The sequence below is a fragment of the Mauremys reevesii genome, linkage group 10, assembly GCF_016161935.1.
Source record: "Mauremys reevesii isolate NIE-2019 linkage group 10, ASM1616193v1, whole genome shotgun sequence".
Classification (NCBI taxonomy): domain Eukaryota; kingdom Metazoa; phylum Chordata; order Testudines; family Geoemydidae; genus Mauremys; species Mauremys reevesii.
This window is the reverse complement of record NC_052632.1, coordinates 66,100,669-66,119,004: the sequence shown is the minus strand read 5'-3', so window position 1 is coordinate 66,119,004 and position 18,336 is coordinate 66,100,669. Positions and strand designations below refer to the sequence as shown.

At 45.9% G+C, this 18,336-nt stretch overlaps 1 protein-coding gene across 5 annotated transcripts; it reads right to left on the bottom strand.

Annotated features, from left to right (window-relative positions):
• Nucleotides 1-1,421: 1,421 nt before the first annotated feature.
• On the bottom strand, nucleotides 1,422-17,593 carry MPV17L (MPV17 mitochondrial inner membrane protein like). 5 transcript variants are annotated; one of them, XR_005585462.1, is made up of 6 exons: nucleotides 17,263-17,593; nucleotides 12,442-12,515; nucleotides 10,858-10,887; nucleotides 10,542-10,688; nucleotides 7,374-9,489; nucleotides 1,422-5,429 (listed from the first exon to the last, which is right to left on the bottom strand). XR_005585462.1 is itself a non-coding variant. In XM_039491395.1 (5 exons), the coding sequence occupies exons 1-5, from the start codon at nucleotides 17,573-17,575 to the stop codon at nucleotides 2,395-2,397; spliced, it is 627 nt and encodes a 208-aa protein (XP_039347329.1). In that variant the 5' UTR covers nucleotides 17,576-17,593; the 3' UTR covers nucleotides 1,429-2,394. The 5 variants fall into 5 exon arrangements, 3 of the variants coding, with proteins under 3 accessions (XP_039347329.1, XP_039347330.1, XP_039347331.1); XR_005585461.1 differs by having other exon boundaries at nucleotides 1,426-5,429; nucleotides 7,374-8,447; XM_039491395.1 differs by lacking the exon at nucleotides 7,374-9,489 and having other exon boundaries at nucleotides 1,429-2,457.
• Between the last annotated feature and the right edge of the window lie 743 nt (nucleotides 17,594-18,336).

The following is an 18,336-nucleotide window of genomic DNA, read 5'->3' as shown; positions in this document are numbered from 1 at the left end:
CCACAGGGATGCAGGAGTCTGCTCTAGCACAGTGGTTCTCAAATTGGAGGTCATAATCCCTCAGGGGGTCTCAAGGTTATTACTTGGTCGGGTGACCAGACAGCAAGTGTGAAAAATCAGGACAGAGGGTGAGGGGTAATAGGAGCCTATATAAGACAAAGTCCCAAATATCGGGACCGGCCCTATAAAATCAGGACATCTGGTCACTTTATTACATGGGGGGGTCACGAGCTGTCAGCCTCCACTCCCAAACCCTGCTTCATCTCCAGCATTCATAATAGTGTTAAATATTTTTTAAAAGTGTTTTTAATTTATAAGGGGAGGGGACACACTCAGACGTTTGCTGTGTGAGAGGGGTCACCAATACAAAAGTTAGAGAACCACTGCTCTAGCAGATCCTTATGCAAGATCAGGGTCAGGACTAGTAGATTGATGTGTATCATGTATCAGTATTGATATTACTTCCTCATTATGAATCTTTCCCATACCATGAATAGTTACTGCCTTATTTATGTATTTACATGGCTTTTCCTATCATTAATCATTCCTGTAAATGTATTTTAGGCCAAAATAACTTCATATATAATTCAGGCTAGTTGCAGTTAAATAACTGGAGTGTTACTCCTTTCCCACTGCTGCTTTACATTTCTGCCAGGGTTGGAAAAGTACCCTGTAGTTTAAAGGCAGTATGGCAAGGCATTCTAAGGAGCATATTAAAGGGAGATATGAAGTTCCTTGAATTTAAGAGGCGGATCAGCACGTGTGTGCATTCATGTTCTCTGAGTTATACGTCATCTTATTCTGATTTCTTGATTTTTGATTAATGCTTGGAATGTGAACTATTAAATGGGTACACCTCTGGGTTTAACATATCACTGACTACCTGTTTAATCAAGAATGAATGAAACAACTGAGCATTTAATTAGTAATTCTTTATTATTTCCATTTACTTGTATTTAAAGTACAGTTTCTGTTGAAAAATGCCAAGAGACATTACCAAAAAAATGGCAAGCAAAAAATGACATGATTGGCAAAATTTAGTGGACATTTTCTTCATTTAATACTGCACCGTTTTGTGTTCCCAACGTTGTTTTTCTGGGGGAAAAATCTGCAAATTTGCCACCTCACATATGAATTTGTCCCACAGTCTTTCTGACTTGTAACTTAAACTGTGTGAGGCCAGGCCACGTAAGGTCTCATTTTGTATCACTAACCTAGTGCTCAGTCCTTCAAGAGGCTGAACTCTCTGGTCTCAATCCAGCAGAGCCCTTAAGCATGCATTCAGCTTTAAGCAGGAGTTGCTCCATTATCACATGCTTAAAATTAAACAAGTGCTTATAGGCTTTGCTGGATCAGGGCTACAGCACTCAGATTCTTGCCGGATTGAGCCCCTAATACACAGACCAGGTTGACCAAGCCTCATAAACCTTTGTGTCTGAACTGGGTTTCAAGAGAAGCTGAGCTGATTTATGGTTTTGGATGGAAACCGTCAAAATATGGTGGGTTATGCTGAGTTTTTGTTTAAGTGGAGTGGTTTGTTTGAAGGCAGGGGTTGGTGTCTGTGTCTATACAAAGTCTGATTGCAAAGGTTGCAGAGAGATCAATAATAGAGACCACACCAGCGTTTTAAAAAAAATCTATTTACTCAGATTCCATTGTGTGTGAAAGGTCAGATTACAGAATACAAAATACAGCAGCCCTAGAAGTACATACTGGTATTCCATACACAAGGGCATATACAGGTCCAGGCAGACAGAACAGAAACAGTTTGAGTATCCCAGTTGAGGCTTAATGACCAAGTTTCACCTGGCAGTACTTTGGACCACAACAAAAGATATCTGACTTTCTATTTTTCTTAGTAAACTCATGCTACATTCACACTTTGCTCTTTGATTGTAAATTTTACAGCAGTACACTAAAAACCATCATATTATCTGTACGTTTCCTTGACTTGTAAAAGTTGGTTACATTACAAATAGTACTGGTAATAAAGTCCTCAGTATAATATTCACATTTTTCCATCTTAGGACCAATTTCAGCACCTTGTCATGTAGGTGAGCCATTATCTTGCAGCAGAGTTTTTACATGGGTGTTGGGTGGTAACAGATACACAGAAAAACAGATTCCTGAATTACACAAAGATACAGGGCCTAGGATATGATAGGTTGCATGCTAACAGAAGTGTACAATAGTGTATTGAACTTTAATACACAGCTACATCTGTTAAAATAAAAAGTCATATAAAACATGCCAACATAGTATCACTTTGCCATCTCACTTAGGGCCTGAGTTTACGTGCATTGGCATTAGAAAGTCCAAAAATTAAAGGTAATTGCACGTGGACATTCATTTCCCCTGCACAAGGGCTGATCTTACATGAGAGCTCAAAAACATTCACAGGCCCAGAGGCATAGAAGAAAGACGTGTTATTTTGTTGCTGGTCCACAAGAAATAAAACTATAAGAACAACAAAAAAACTGATTCAGTATAAGAGCGATTTTACACATGCAATACCATAGGTATGCCTGTCCCTCCCACTTAGCATTCTCTTCACCTTGAAATGGCAGCTAGAATCTTCCAATCTCCTGCTTCAAGCTGATGGTCAAATTGTGCCATTTATTCACTGGGCTGAGTAGCGGACAATGTGGAACTGTACAGCCCCACATGTCTACAGGAGCTATAATTCCCTCCCTTAACAGTGAATATGGGGCTATGCAAGCTACATCATCTGCAAGGACAGTGCAACATGATCCATTAAATGCAGCCAGTCCATTCCCTGGGCCAGCACAGAACCCTACCTGCTACCTGTTCCAATTGGGATGTTTGCATCAAGAGAAAGACACACTAAGTAGCCCCTGTACTTCTCTGAGCCAGTGGGAGCTGCAGGTGCTCCATGTCTCTCAGGGTATTCACAAGTGTCTAAAGGCCAGATTTTAAAAAGTATTTATTTCGGCACCTACAGATGCAGATAGGCACCTAATGGGAATTTCAAAACGCCTAAACCCCTAACTCCCATTGGGAGTTGTGCAGGGCTGAGCTCTCAGTGGGAGTTGGGGCTAGGAGCTTTTGAAAATCCCACTAAGTGCCTATCGGCATCTTTAAGTGCCTAAATACATTTAAAAATTCATCTCCAAGTGACTGAGGAGCCTATGTTCCATTGAATTTTCAGAATCCTACTTACAGAACAAGAGAAATATTGCACTGGAACAGTACAAGTACTTGTACATAACATCAGATGTAATTACTACACTATACTAGTCTCTCATCACTATGTATTGTGACTGTTATCAATTGAGCATGTAATTAACGTAAAGTCCTTCAATCAATGTCACTGGCTTATTATGGCAGCTCAGGTACAACTAATAATCTTGTTGTGCTTTGGATGTGAAAATAAAAGTATGTGATGCATGAAATGGAAGCAGCTGAGCATATTTTATTAGATAAGTAAATGTGGTGCTTATTTCAAAGAGATATCAAACCCCATCATTACCAAGACTATATGAAAGGCCTGAGTGTGCAATCCTAATATAGACAAACCACACATTGAATTATATGGCAGTTTTGCCCAAGCTATGGCTGTAGGATTGGGCTGTTAAAGTAATGGTGAGATGAGAACACCACAAGCAGTAGAGGAATGCCAGAAAAGTAGATTCCTCAATCTCAGCCACTCAATGAGGGTGAGAGAAAGACTGAAGATGTTACATAAGCCATGCACTAGTGGAAAACATGAAAGTAAGGGGAAGAAAGCTCCACCTAAAAAGCCTGTGGCATCACTAACACAGGTGCAGTGGGGGGAAAGCTGGTCTTCTGATAAAAGCTCAGAAATACGAGTCAGGGAACGAGTGTCTTCTACCATATGCTCACTGTATGACCATGGGGAAATCATTTGTGCCTCAGTTTCCCCAGCCATCAACTAGTCAGAAAAGGGCATTGGGAAGGTTAACTAATTCAGGGCAAAAGCTGCCATCTCTCCACAGGCAGAAGAGTCTCAGATGCTGTTGAACCCTGTAGTTGTGCTGAACAGGTTTTGGAAGTTCACGTGGGTTGGAAACTGTGTGTCAAAGCCCTGTTCAATGTAGACTGGCTGTGTTTCTGTGCTCAGCTTCTTGGGTACAGGATCGTTGGGTCACTGACCAAATCCTTCCCCCACCTCCACACACATCTGGAGTGGGCTGCAAGAGCTGTGGAGACTACTCTGTTCCTGAGACTGGGAAGTGGGCCTCGGGGCAGGTTCTCTGGGAGAGGATTACTCCTCTCTGCTCCCTCAAAGATCATCAGTCCCCAGCCCAGTTACTCTGGGTGGGTGCTAAGAAGAGGATTTCCCCCCTGAACATTTGTAAAAGGCTTTGAGCAGCTCAGATGAAAAAACGCTGTAGAAATAAATGCAAATAATTATTATATGGAAGTTCCAATGTAATTATGTCGCTAACACTGTTCCAAATCTCACATTTGTCATTCTAGCTTCATGATATTTCCACACATTATACTGTAGGTAAATCTGGCTTTTTCCTTAGACACTGGTGTTACACTGTAATCACTTCATTTTACAAACACTTACTACAGTGGGGCCCTCTTATATTGAAACTATTTTTCAGTGAACCAACTTCATTCTGAGTTGGTTCACTAGAACCAGAACTAGAATTTGCACTTTACAATGGGAGGCCATTTTGATCTTCCATTCTGCTTCCCTAGAAAGGTGTTTTCACTATATGTGAGTTCACTAAAAAAAGACTCCACTGTATTTGATACAGCCTCTCATACTGGTCTCTTGTACATTATTGACCCATTTTCAGCATGAAGAAATGCAATGAGTTTTCTCTCTTGGTTTTTGTCTTCATTTGAGACTCTTGATTTTTCTCACCATAAGTCAAATAAGTTATACATTTTTAACACTGAGGGTAATTAACCATTGGAACAATTTACTAAGGGTCGTGGTGGATTCTCCATCACAGGAAATTTTTATATCAAGATTGAATGTTTTTCTAAAAGATATGCTCTAGAAGTGGTTCTCAACCTTTTTTCATTTGCAGACCCCTAAAAATTTTTGAATGGAGGTGCGGACCTTTAGGAAATCTATTGTCTGTATATATAATTGAATTTTTTTCAGTCAGTTTTCAGTCTTAGTCTTTTGCTGACCCCTTAGACATGGTCTGTGGACCACAGGTTGAGAACCACTACTCTAGGAATTATTTTGGGGAAGTTCTATAGGCTATGTTGTACAGAAGGACAGACTAAATGCTCACAGTGGCCCCTTCTGGCCTTGGAATTGCTGAATCTCTGAAAAGTTTGAAAGAATTTTCTCCAGAGCTGCTGCTAATCCATCAATTCATATATTTCCAGCAGGGAGTTCCCTAAGTCTGATTGCACCACTTTCTCTTCACCCTAAAAAGACATCTAAAGTCCCAAAGAGTTTCCTCTTCTGTTTTAACCTGTAACATACACAGCGTTACCTCTACTATATTCTGTTATCATGGTCATCTGATACATCTCTGTAATGCTTGTATACAAAAATAATTTACAGTATCAACTGTTAATCTGTAATAAAATAAAATAAGCAACTAAATTTACAGGGCCATAACCTGCACTGTGCAGCTGAGGAGAGAATGAGCAAAGATGGCTTTAAAGTACCTTTCTTCTTCTCTAATCCTGGGGCCAGCTGGGTTCAGCCCACAGTGTAGTTAGAAAAGCCTCAAGACCATAGCTCTGTGCCACTTGGAGATACACCTGCAATGGGGGAATCCCCAACTAGCTGATTAAGCTGCCTTTCTTCCTGGTTTGCAGAGCCAGAACAGTGAAAAGCAAGTGGAACAGGAGACCAATGTATTCCACATGTATAATGTGTACCTCTAAATAATAATAATCTAGCCTTTTTGTTTTCTTCAACAGCAGCCCTATGATGTACATTTCAAGAAAGAAATGAAATTTGCATGAGAAGAAGGATGGATAAACAGTTTAATAAAATGCCAAGCATCCCATGCTATTTCACTGCATTCTCTTTTCCTGCTTGAATTCCACATACATTTTAACACAAGTAGCACTCACCTATTTTATGAACTGTGCACAGTGTATCTTAAAAATGAACATGAACTTTTTGACTGATGCTAATCTGTACATATTGTATTACAGGTCTGGGGAGTGAAACACACTTCCTTTGCTGCTCTATCTGCCAGGCACCTCCAATACTACACTGACATCAATGGAGTGATGAAACTGCAGCAAATGACTTATAGAACCAGTAGAGAAAAGGGTTAATGTATTATTATGAAGCATCAAAACAAACATCTCCAAATACAGGAAGATTCCAGCACCTCTTTTTTGTGAAAGTTGCTCTGCCTCATATTAAAAAAATTGCAGATTTGGTTTTATTTGCAAAATTCATTTCCATTCAGAGAAGCAGAAAATGTTTCCCCTGAGGACAATTCCTTTATAAATATCAAAATAATATAAAATATCTACTACTTTGAATGGGTTCACAGAAATAAATCTTTTTCTGTCTCTGTCCTAATATAATCCATCATCTCATTTGCTTTTTTAATCACTGGTATGGATTGAGCAAGCATCTTAATTGAGTGGTTTACAATGACCATAGATCTTTCTCCTGAGAGATTACAACCAATTCTAAACTCACAGGCATTTGCACAAGTAGTTTAAATTGTTGTCCATTGTCCTACATGTTGTTTACTTCAGACTGCCTCAAATCCATTGGACAAAATCCATCAATTTTCAAGAATTTCACAAATAAATGATTAAATTTAGCAGTCTCTAACACACCACCACTAGTCTTTGCATGTTGATTTTACACATCTATTGAAGCTTTCATTTTATGCAGGGGTGGCTCTAGCTTTTTTGCCGTCCTAAGCACGGCAGGCAGGCTGCCTTCGGCGGCGCGCCTGCAAGAGGTCCCCGGTCCCGCGGCTTCGGCAGCTTGCCTACGGGAGGTCCCCGGTCCCACAGCTTCAGCACACCCGCCGCCGAATTACCACCGAATCCGCGGGACTGGCGGACCTCCCGCAGGCAAGCCGCTGATGGCTGCCTGACTGCTGCCCTTGCAGGGACCAGCAGGGTGCCTCCCGTGGCTTGCTGCTCCAGGCACGCGCTTGGAGCGCTGGTGCCTGGAGCCGCTGATTTTATGCCGTTCTTTCCTCCCGGATGTCCATGCTTGCTTCTGGAAATATATTAATTACTTATTATCTAATAAAATAATAATAATCCCAGATTTTTATTTTCCTCTAATCTGAGAGGGAGTAGAGTCCAGTGGCTATAGCATAACACTCTGAAGGCAGAAGTTCTAGATTCTGTTCTTGGCTCTGCCCCTGAACTGCTGAATGACCATCAGTATGTCATTAATCTTCTCTGAGACTCAATTTCCTCACCTGTAAAATGGGGTTAATAATCCTGATCCTAGTAATTCCATAACGTGCTCCTTGTGATAAGGACCTTGCAGTAGGAGGTGCCATCTTCTGGGTGTGACATAAAACTAAGGTCTTCACTGCTTATGGTCCACGATGATCCCATGGAACTTTTCACAAAAACATGGGTTTATACACACACCATTAAAGATAGTCACGTCCAAATAATGACTTTTACTGTTTACTGATTCTCTGCAAAAATACAACCATTTTCCAAGTAAAATTAAAATGGATGTTTCCTACCCTAATATATGTATATTCCTTGTACTCCTTTTCCCATTGCCATAAAGCGAGCATTGGCTATACCAGGAGAAAATGGGACGTCAGAAGCTTTCTAGGTCGCAAATGTGGCATCAATATTATTATTAATATGCTATACATACTTAGATGGTGCTCATTAGCATGGTACATATGTGAGCCAAGCAGCTTCTCATGTACCATATTGTGAAACCTAAGATTCTGGGCAATGTCAGTGGCTGCTGCTTTCCAGGGCAGGAAAAACTCAGACCTTCTTCTGGGCTTTTTCTAGATACCAACCTGAACTCCTAGCAGAATGTGACTCAGATATCAAAATGATCTAGGGCAGTACATTTTTTTAAAATTAGTGTAATTGGAACAGACTTTCAAATTCTCACTTGGCCAAATTCAGACCCTGTATAAGCTACACAGCTACATTGAATAAAACCAAGTTGCTGTCACACTTGGTCAGAATTTGCCTTCACTACTCATTTGATCTTAGAAACAATCCCATGAAATGCAGGTGTCATGTGAATACATGCCTGATAGCTGATGGCAGAGAGTTCCCTCTGTTTGCTGAGTTCCACCTTGACTTCTTATATCTAGCCATACTTTTTGGTGAATTTTGTGCAGTGTTCACTTGGCATTAAGTCTATTACAGCTCCTTTAGGTGGACTCTCTGGGACCACCTATGAAACACGCATCCAAACAGGCATGAGGGCAAACCTGCCAGCTGCTTGTCCACGGTTTGCTACTTTGGATGTCCTTGTTGGTAAGTACTGTATCACCAACTCATTAGCCCTGCATATGTAGGAAAAGTCATATTAGAGTCTCCTAATCTATAAAGTGGTAAGAAATTATAGTATGTCCAAAAAGTAAGGAGCCAGATCTTCAGATGGTGTATACTGACAGAGTTCCAAAAACTTCAGAGGAGCTATGCCAATTTACACCACCTGAGGATCTGGCCCAAGATAGCCACATTTTTGCTTCTCCCACCCCTGAAACATTCCTACTAACTGCCAAAGCTTGTGATTACAAAGAGGTTTTAGAACAGGAAGAGAGATTAGTTTACTTATGTAGCCCTTAGCAACTTTTCAAGAGAAATGGAGGGAGTAAAAGGATTACTTAGATTCTTAAGTTTACTGAAACATGAGAACTACATGCTCCAGTGTGATTACACAAAAGAGCAAAGGAACAAAGAACTACCTTTCTATATACTGCAAACAGAAGAAACATGGAGATAAATCCTGAAGTCCTTACGCAGACAAAAATCCTATTTAAGCCACGTTCCTGAATAACTAGCATCAGAAAAGTATACAGCACTAATGCACAGCTTGTATAAACATCCAAAGCTTTAAAAATAAGAGGGGTGTTCCACTCATTACCAATTTTACTAACAATTATAACTATATATGAATCATTTCATCCACTAATGAACTGCATCTGCTTCAAGGCATATTGTTACAGCACACAGCAAAGCAACACTAAATCTCAGTCATCATTTTTTCTCCAAAAACTATATTCTTTTCATTTTGTGCATGCTGACAAGGTAAAGAAACAGGGAACAGAAAATAACTGATGGTGTTGTCTTTCAACTCTGTAGGAGGGATTAGTAATCTGATATCAAACTGAACCTTATTTCTTATTATTTGCAATCCTGATAGCTGTCACGTTTATTGGTAAAAGTTCAAAAACGATCACCAATGGAATGCTTTCCACATCTTATTGCAGATCACATAGGGATTGTGTATACTCTTTCTTGAAATCCTTGTCAATTTCCCTTACTTTCCCTGCAGTGGCACTCCTCCCAAGCTCCTTTCTTCTAAATGAATGCAGTTCATCACTATACATTTAAGGCACATGCAGAAATAAAAATAAAAGCACTACCTGTAATAGAATTATCACAAAAAGCATTCATTTGAGCACATTATTTCTAATTTGCTTTCGAGTGTTATGTATTGTCTCTATCATACACATTCATCCATACTCCATACACTATGAATCTTACTGAAAAGGAGTACAAATATCCAAATATAATGTTGATTTTAAAAGTACTAACCAGAATAAATAAAGCCATCTTTTAATTGCCTCATTACCTTCAGGATATTAAATACACACACAACAATAACAATTCAACAGCTACATCAGTCTTGCAAAATTCCATTCACTCACTCCAGTTGGGAAACTATGCTACATAAAATATTGTTAATTTTTCCTTGTCATTGATCATTGTAGAGGGTGAGCAAATACATTTTGTGCTTAGGCTGGTAAATTTTGCAAGGCTAAGTTATTGTCTTTGTACAGATTCCCACTGCAGGCTAAGGCAAGAGTTTTTAAAATGTTATAATCGGTTCCTATGAAAAAAAGAGTACAATTTTTTCTCAGAATAAATATAGATTCAGTACCATAGGTTTCAATTAAGAGAAAACTCCAGTGAATGCAAAAGGAATCTTGCTCCCATAATAACTGGCAGGTATAAATGCTGATGATTTAATGTTCTATCTCCCCTTTTCTAGCAATTAGAAGTTGCTTGAAAATTAAATTACAGCTAATATTTCTCCCCAATGAGGCTGGCTACCATGTTATGCAAATGCTCTTGCTGCACTGTGACAAGCAAGTGGCTAGAGTCCCCAGAGGAGACGAGCTGCCAGCATGAAAATAATTAAACAGCAATATACAATGGGCCTCTTTTCTGTGAAAATAAACAGGTGCAAAACCAAACTATTGCACTGTATATAATGACCACTGAGCCCTCGGATGAAAATTCATTTTAAAACACAGCAATCAGCTGGCAGTGCAATTCATTGCCCTTTATAAGCACATTTTAACCATTTAAAATAAATACTCCATTAAACAACTTCCTCATTTCTCTGATGGTTCTCCATCTGCATTGACCTTTTCTCTTTGGAACCACAGAAAAGCCGACTTTGCTGTGCCATCACCGCTCTGTTGTGAAAAGCAAATGAAGATAGCCCAGAGAAAGCCACAGAGCCCAGTGTAAGCTGTTCTCAGGTAAACAGGGACCAGAACAAAGTTTGAAAGCTGTGTTGGAAAGAGAGAGAGTTCATTGTTAGGACCTGATCCTGCATTCCTTACACACCCAAAAATTCCATTGACTTCAATGGGAGCATTGGGTGGGCACAACATAGGATAGGACTGTATGGCTAAGAAAGGGTTATTGAGTTAGCACTGATGTTAACTTGAAACTCACCTGCACAAAAGGCCAGTACATCAGCCCAGTCTGAAATGAAAGTGATGGACTAATTACTATTATGTATTTCAGTTACAATGATTTATTTCAAGTATTCCTTTTTATTGACAGTATTTAACAAGGACTAGGAAATACCTCAACAAAATTAATAAAAGGTGTTCAGTTTCAAATTAGGTGGTTCAAATAAGAGCTGGTAATATTAGAACTGCAAATAACCCCCATGAGCTGCTACCCTAAGAATGTCTAAGACAGGGGTAGGCAACCTATGGCACGCGTCTGGGGGGCTCTGCATTTTAATTTAATTTTAAATTAAGCTTCTTAAACATTTATAAACCTTATTTACTTTACATATAACAATAGTTTACTTATATATTATAGACTTATAGAAAGAGACCTTCTAAAAATGTTTAAATGTATTACTGTACCGGCACGCGAAACCTTAAATCAGAGCGAATAAATGAAGACTCGGCACACCACTTCTGAAAGGTTGCTGACCCCTGGTCTAAGAGATTATTCTGCCTCGGTTTACATAAAAAAATCTGACAATGCAAACTTCAAAATCATGTGATCCCTCATATATAAGCACATTTACCAGATGGTTGAACAAATGTTTAAATGAGTGAATGTTTATTTCAGCTGTGAATGAAAAATACCACTGAACTTTATATTTATTTCACACTTGCAACACTCCTTCTGCTTGCTCATATACTGTAAACCCCTTTCTTAGAGCTGAACTGATTAATTAATTTACTCAGAGTAAGCAAGATCAGTAGAAGGACACTGTTAAACCAAATGTTCTTACAAAGATATAGTGGGCACTGGTTATAAGAACACCCTCCATGGTGACAAAAATGCCCTTTTATCCTCATAGTGCAATAGTTCCATGATAAGAAGTGAAATGCTGACTTTGTTGCAACGTTTATCCTGCTAATTTTTTTCTCATGATATATTTTTCTTCCAAAGCCTGAAAAATCTTGAAAGTCCCTGATTTGCTCAGTTTTAGGATTTGTGCTGGCTTTAACCCACACTGGTTAGTGTCACCAATCTGCCATTTTGAAAAACATAGAGAAATGTGCTAAAATTGGACATCAATAGTCTTAAAAGTGTTCTTAAAAGAAGGGAAAACTGTCAGTGAAAAGTACAGGGTGAAACTGATAACTAAAAAAGATGTCTTCATAACTAATGTTACTAACAGGTGTTCAAGAAAGTGGTGCCAACTGTACAACTATTTATTGGTGGTTATTTCTCAAGATAAATGGTATTACAGCCCTTGAGTATAATTGTCTTTATTACATTGTGGATACTGTAATTGACACGGATTCAGATGCATTTGTAAACACATATGTTGTACAATTTAAGGATGGAATCAGTTTGCCCAACTGGTATCTGGTTACCTATAATTCAGTGTTAGTGCAGCTCTGCATGGAGCCCCCTGCACAGAATCCCAAAACAAAAGAAGTGAGAGGAAGCAGAATTAAAACAGAAACAATGTTGGAGGCTAGCATCCTATTTTGATTTAACTATAGCATTCAATAACATTAATTGTTTTGCTTAATAGGGAGATTAATTAACTATTTGTCTCACCTTATATGTATTCCAGAATTTCTTTTTACAGTCAGAAAAAATGTTCTCTTTCCCCTGAAGTATACTCATGCCTGCTAGCAAAACATTTAGGACAATCAGAAAGATTGCAAAAAGGGCCAACATTTATTTATTGCATCAGAATTTTCACATTCTGTCACAATGTTACAAGTCTCTTTGAAAGAAAGAAAAGTTAGAGTGATAACAAAGAGCAAATGTTCTGCATGGCTACTTTATCCTGCTATATCACATCTCCTGATCTGATTCTCTTAATCTTCAGTGGTGATACCAAAGAGGTGATCCAAACTAAATCTACTATGCTGCATCTATAGTGACAAAAATGGGGTGGATAATTCATCAATGGTAGCAGCAGTAGAAACTATGGTGTAAACAGGGCTCTGCATTTTGCTCGGGATTAGCTAAGTGGTCAAAATGCCATTTTTTGCCATCATAAACAGCACCTTTGATTAACTCCAAAGTGTAGATCTGAAGAGTAGAGTTGCTCTAAAATGTACTTGTTTAATATACTGTGGACAGCTGTGTGTGGAAATTTATACACACACTAGCTGATCTACAGCCCATTATGCTCCTAGGAATATACACATGGGAGCTTTGTCATTACACAAAAGGAGCCTGATCCAGAGGAGAACTGGGCACTTGCAATGATGGTTGGAAGTTAGAAGTTAGACAAATGCAAATATTGGACAGTAAAGAGAATCAACCCCTGGAACAAATTACCATGAATAGAGTTTGGGAGTGTTGGATGTCTTTCTAAAAGATATGCTCTAATCCAACCAGAAGTTATAGCCTGCATTATGCTGGAGGTTAAATTATATGATTATAATGATCCCTTCTGATCTTAAAATCTACGACTCAGGATTGGCCCACTACAATGGATATTTGCATGCCAGGGTGTGCCTGGTAGGTAGTGTCTCACTGTACCACTCATTGCACAATGGTGACTAGGCACATAGCATTTGTTGACAGTCAAATTTGTACTAGCTATGAGCGTCTGTCCTCCCTTCATTTCCTTCCAATCATACCCTGAATGATCTCTCTGTCTGATCACAAAATGAGAATCTCATGATACTTACAATGGTAAAAGAGCCTAACCACTTAGGGCTTGTCTACATAGAAAAAAGGCCAAAAATAGCTATTGCTCACAAAGCTCCCTGCGTTTATACTCTTATTCTGCACTAAGAGTGCCTTTGTGCAGTTTAGGTAATCATTTTAGATTAAGATAATTCAGAATAAGGCTCACTTATTCTGGAATAAGAGCATCCACACATGGAGCTAATCAATAATAGCTAGTCCACTTTAAATTCACATGCCCACCTTATTCTGGATGAACTTTCATGAGTAGACAAGCTCTTAGTTCTTATCCCACACATGGTTTAAATTAAACGATTGTTTCATTTTACACTTGTCTTTTCTATAATGGTTTCTTACATTATTTCTCTTTCTACTCATCTCACTCATTTTTTAAAGTCTTCACATTCATTAGCTTTGTTAAGGTTACATATTATCATCACCATCTCTAATAGCAGTGTTCCACTTCTGGTGTATATTCCTAAAACTGGATCTGGCATCGTTCAGTGTCTAACATGTTGTGTAATGCTGATATTTGCTATTAAACAGCAGTTGTGTTGCAGCTAGGAGGTAGCCGATGTAGAATCGTGGGTAAAGTAACACAGACTGACTTCATTAGATATAGTTGGTATAAGTGCTTCAGATCATTTGGGATTAATTAAAGGTGATAGGCCTGAATTACCACTTTTGCAGAGTGTAATTCATTGAAATCATTGATGTAATTCAGGCAAAACACAAGTCATGCTGAAGTGAATCTAGCCCACTATATAAATGTTCACTATGTAGCTGGTATTAATAATTAATTGAATTCATTCTAAAATATCCCAGAACTGCTTTCCCAACTATGGGTATAATGTGTGAGGTGCTGTGTGCACATCCTGAAAACCAAGGCTGGCCAAAAATTTCGCCCTTACTGCTAGCACACTGTGAAACTACGCCTTGTTCTTTAAGAGTTTTGTTTAAAAGACTCATGGTGCAGTAAAGCACGTGGAATGCAAATATCCCACCACGGAGACTGAAGAAGCTTGGATGAATCCGAGGACAAAGGTCACATTGGCATATGGTGCAAGGGGCACAACCATTCCTTGCTGCTGCCTGGGGCTGGGTAGGGCTTAACAACCCCTTCTGGAGAGGACACAGCGATTTGAACCATGGGATGAGGGTGCAGGGGGCACTGACATAGTGTTGAGGTGCAAGAGGGAGCACAATCTCAGGCATGGATAGGGGGTGTTGGGGGCCCATCAGTGGAAAGGGGTGCAGAAGGTGCAGGAAGCTCAACTATAGGGAGAGACTGAAGAGTGTTCAGCAATGGTGGGGGGTTGCAGGCAGCTTGGCCATGGTGAGGGGGCGCAGGGTGCTGGACCATGGGGAGGAAGCATGGGGACTGAGCCACGGAGAGGGGGCTCGGAGGGCTCGGCCACAGGGGACTCAACCATGGAGAGGGGGCTCAGCCCCAGGGAGAGGGTGCAGGGGGCTCGGCCTTGGGGAGAGGACTTGGGGGACTGAACCATGGGGAGGGGGTGCAGGGAGTTGGACTATTGGGAGGGAGCACGGGGGGCTCAGCCATGGGGAGGGGGCACAGGGAGCTCGGCCCCGGGAGGGGGAGAGGAAGGTGCTCAGTCGTGGGGAGGGGGCGCAGGGAGCTCGGCCATGGGGAGGGGGTTTGGGGAGCTCGGCCCTGGGAAGGGGGCGCAGGGAGCCAGTGGCGTCTCTAGCAATTTCGCCGCCCCAAGCAGGGCGGCACGTGGGGGGGTCACCAGTCCCGCGGCTCCGGTGGACCTCCTGCAGACGTGCCTGCGGAGGGTCCGCTGGTCCCGCGGCTCCGGTGGAGAATCCGTAGGCGTGCCTGCGGGAGGTCCACCGGAGCCACCTGCTGCCCTCCCGGCGACCAGCGGAGCGCCCCCCGCGGCATGCCGCCCCAAGCACACGCTTGGCGTGCTGGGGCCTGGAGCGGGCCCTGCAGGGAGCTCAGACATGGAGACGGGGTTTGGGGGGCTTGGCCCCGGGGAGGGGGAGCAGGAGGCGCTCGGCCGTGGGGAGGGGGCACAGGGAGCTCGGCCCAGGGAGGGGACGAAGGGGGCTCAGCCGTGGGAAGAGGTTCGGGGGGCTCGGCCCTGGGGAGGGGCGCAGGAGGCGCTTGGCCGTGGAGAGGGGGCGCAGGGGGCTCGGCCGTGGGGAAGGAGTTCGGGGGCTCGGCCCGGGAGCGCAGGAGCTCGGCCATGGGGAGGGGTTCGGGGCTCGGCCCGGGAGGCGCAGGAGGCGCTCGGCCGTGGGGAGGCGCAGGGGCTCGGCCGTGGGGAGGGCGTTCGGGGGGCTCAGCCCCAGGGAGGGGGCACAGGGGCTTGGCCATGGGGAGGTTCGGGGGCTCAGCCCCGGGGAGGGGGCGTAGGGGGCTCGGCCATGGGGAGGCGGTTCGGGGGGCTCGGCCCCGGGGAGGGGTTGCAGGGGGCTCGGCCGTGGGGAGGGAGTTCGGGGGGCTCATCCCCAGGGAGGGGGTGCAGGGGGCTCGGCCATGGGGAGGGAGTTCGGGGGGCTCGGCCGTGGGGAGGCGCAGGGGCTCGGCCCTGGGGAGGACTCGGGGGCTTGGCCCTGGGAGGGGCGCAGAGGCGCTCGGCCGTGGGAGCGCAGGAGCGCTTGGCCGTGGGGAGGGGTTTGGGGGCTCGGCCCGGGAGGCGCAGGGAGCTCAGCCATGGGAGGCGGGTTCGGGGCTCAGCCCCAGGGAGGCGCAGGGGCTCGGCTGTGGGGAGGAGCGCAGGGGGCTCGGCCATGGGGAGAGGGTTCGGGGGCTCAGCCCCGGGAGGGGCGCAGGAGCTCGGCCATGGGGAGAGGGTTCGGGGCTCAGCCCCGGGAGGCGAGGGGCTCGGCCATGGGGAGGCGGTTCAGGGGACTCGGCCCCGGGAGGGTGCAGGAGCTCAGCCATGGGGAGGGGTTTGGGGGCTCGGCCCGGGGAGGCGCAGGGGCTCGGCCGTGGGAGGGTTCGGGGCTCAGCCCGGGAGGGAGGGGCTCAGCCCGGGAGGCACAGGGGCTCAGCCCGGGAGGGGTTTGGGGCTCGGCCCGGGAGCGCAGGAGCTCGGCCATGGGAGGGGGCGGGCTCGGCCCCGGGAGGGGGCGGGGGCTCGGCCGTGGGGAGGGGGCAGGGGCTCGGCCCTGGGAGGGGGTTTGGGGGCCTCGGCCCCGGGAGGGGCGGGAGCTCGGCCGGGAGGGGGCAGGGGTGGCTCGGCCGTGGGAGGGGCGCAGGGTGGCTCGGCCGTGGGAGGCGCAGGGGCTCAGCCCCGGGAGGGGCAGGGGCTCGGCCATGGGGAGGGGTTGCAGGGGACTCGGCCCTGGGAGAGGGGTTCAGGGGCTCGGCCCGGGAGGAGGGCAGGGGGCTCAGCCCCGGGAGGGGGTCTGGGGGCTCAGCCCGGGAGGCGCAGGGGCTCGGCCGCGGGAGGGGGTTCAGGGGTCAGCCCCAGGAGGGGGCGCAGGGGCTCGGCCATGGGAGGGGGTGCAGGGGCTCGGCCCCGGGGAGGTGCAGGGGCTCAGCCCCAGGGAGGGGGCGCAGGGGGCTCGGCCATGGGGAGGGGGCGCAGGGAGCTCGGCCATGGGGAGGGGGTTTGGGGGGCTCGGCCCCGGGGAGGGGGCGCGGGGGGCCCGGCCCGGGGGGGGGGGGGGGGGGGGCTCGGCCGGGGGGCGTGCACTGGGGGGGCGGAGCCACGGGAGGGCCGGGGCCTCGGGCCCGCTCCCGGCCGCACTCACCCGTGTAGAAGGCCAGGATGGCGACAGGCGCCCCCAGCAGCTGGTCGCACAGCACCTTGGCCAGCACCGCGCCGGGCGCGCGGCCGGGCAGCGCCCGCTCCAGCCCCCGCAGCCACACGTAGTTGAAGTTGCCATGGAAGCTGAGGGCCACCAGCGCCACGTGCCGGGTCTGCGCCCAGTCGGGCTCCTGCCCCGGGCGCCGCCGCAGCAGCTGCTGAGCCGCGTCCCCGGCCGAGAAGAGGCTGCCGTAGAGCAGCACGTTGCAGAGCCAGGGGAACCGGCGCACCCCGCTCCGGAGCAGCGGCCCGGCCATAGGCTCGCCGGCCTCCCGCGCCGGCTTCCGCCCGCCGCCGGGCCAGAGCAGCAGAGCGCACAACGCCGCTTTGTGCTGCCTTTGCCGCCCCGCCTCTTGCCTGCCGGAGCCGCCCAGCCCCGAGCCTCTCGCCCGCTCTCCTCCTGCCAGCCCTGCCTTGCCCCCGCCTCTCGCCTGCCCCTCTCCTCCCGGTACTGCCCCGCCTTACCCCAGCCAGCCCTGCCCTGCCCTGGCCTTACCCCAGTCCTGTCATGGCCTCCCGCTGCAGGAACTACCCCGCTCCGACCTGCCTCTCCTCCTGTGAAACCTTCGTCTTCTTCTCAGAGAGCCCCCCACATTTCTCCTGACCCAGCGCATCTGCTCCTCGCTAGACTCTGCCCCAGTTCCTCAACCCAGCAGAAGACCTACTCCCCATTGCTCTCAAACTGCCGGGACCCCGTTAACACCATAACTGCCATACTGGATCAGGCCACGTAGCACAGTATCCTCCAGTAGGCGCCTCAGAGGCTGAAGTAAGAACCCTCTTGTTGATATACGGGGCGGGCAGATCATTCCACAGATGTCTCATCCTCACCTCTCTTAGGGTACGTCTATACTTACCATCCAGGTCGGCGGCTAGCGTTCGACTTCTCAGAGTTCGATATATTGCATCTTAGACGCGATATATCGAACTCCAAACGCGCTCCCGTCGACTCCGGAACTCCACCACCGCGAACGGCGGTGGCGGAGTCGATGGGGGAGCCGCGGACTTTGATCCCGCG

What these genes read in the sequence shown, in the direction of transcription:
- MPV17L (XM_039491395.1), bottom strand. Translation starts at nt 17,575, where the DNA reads ATGGCCGGGCCGCTGCTCCGGAGCGGGGTGCGCCGGTTCCCCTGGCTC. An exon ending in TGTACTGGCCTTTTGTGCAG is followed by an intron (nt 10,689 to 10,857) that starts GTGAGTTTCAAG and finishes TTTCCAACACAG; the next exon opens with CTTTCAAACTTTGTTCTGGT. An exon ending in TGTGGTTCCAAAGAGAAAAG is followed by an intron (nt 2,458 to 10,541) that starts GTCAATGCAGAT and finishes TTGTTCTTATAG; the next exon opens with TTTTATTTCTTGTGGACCAG.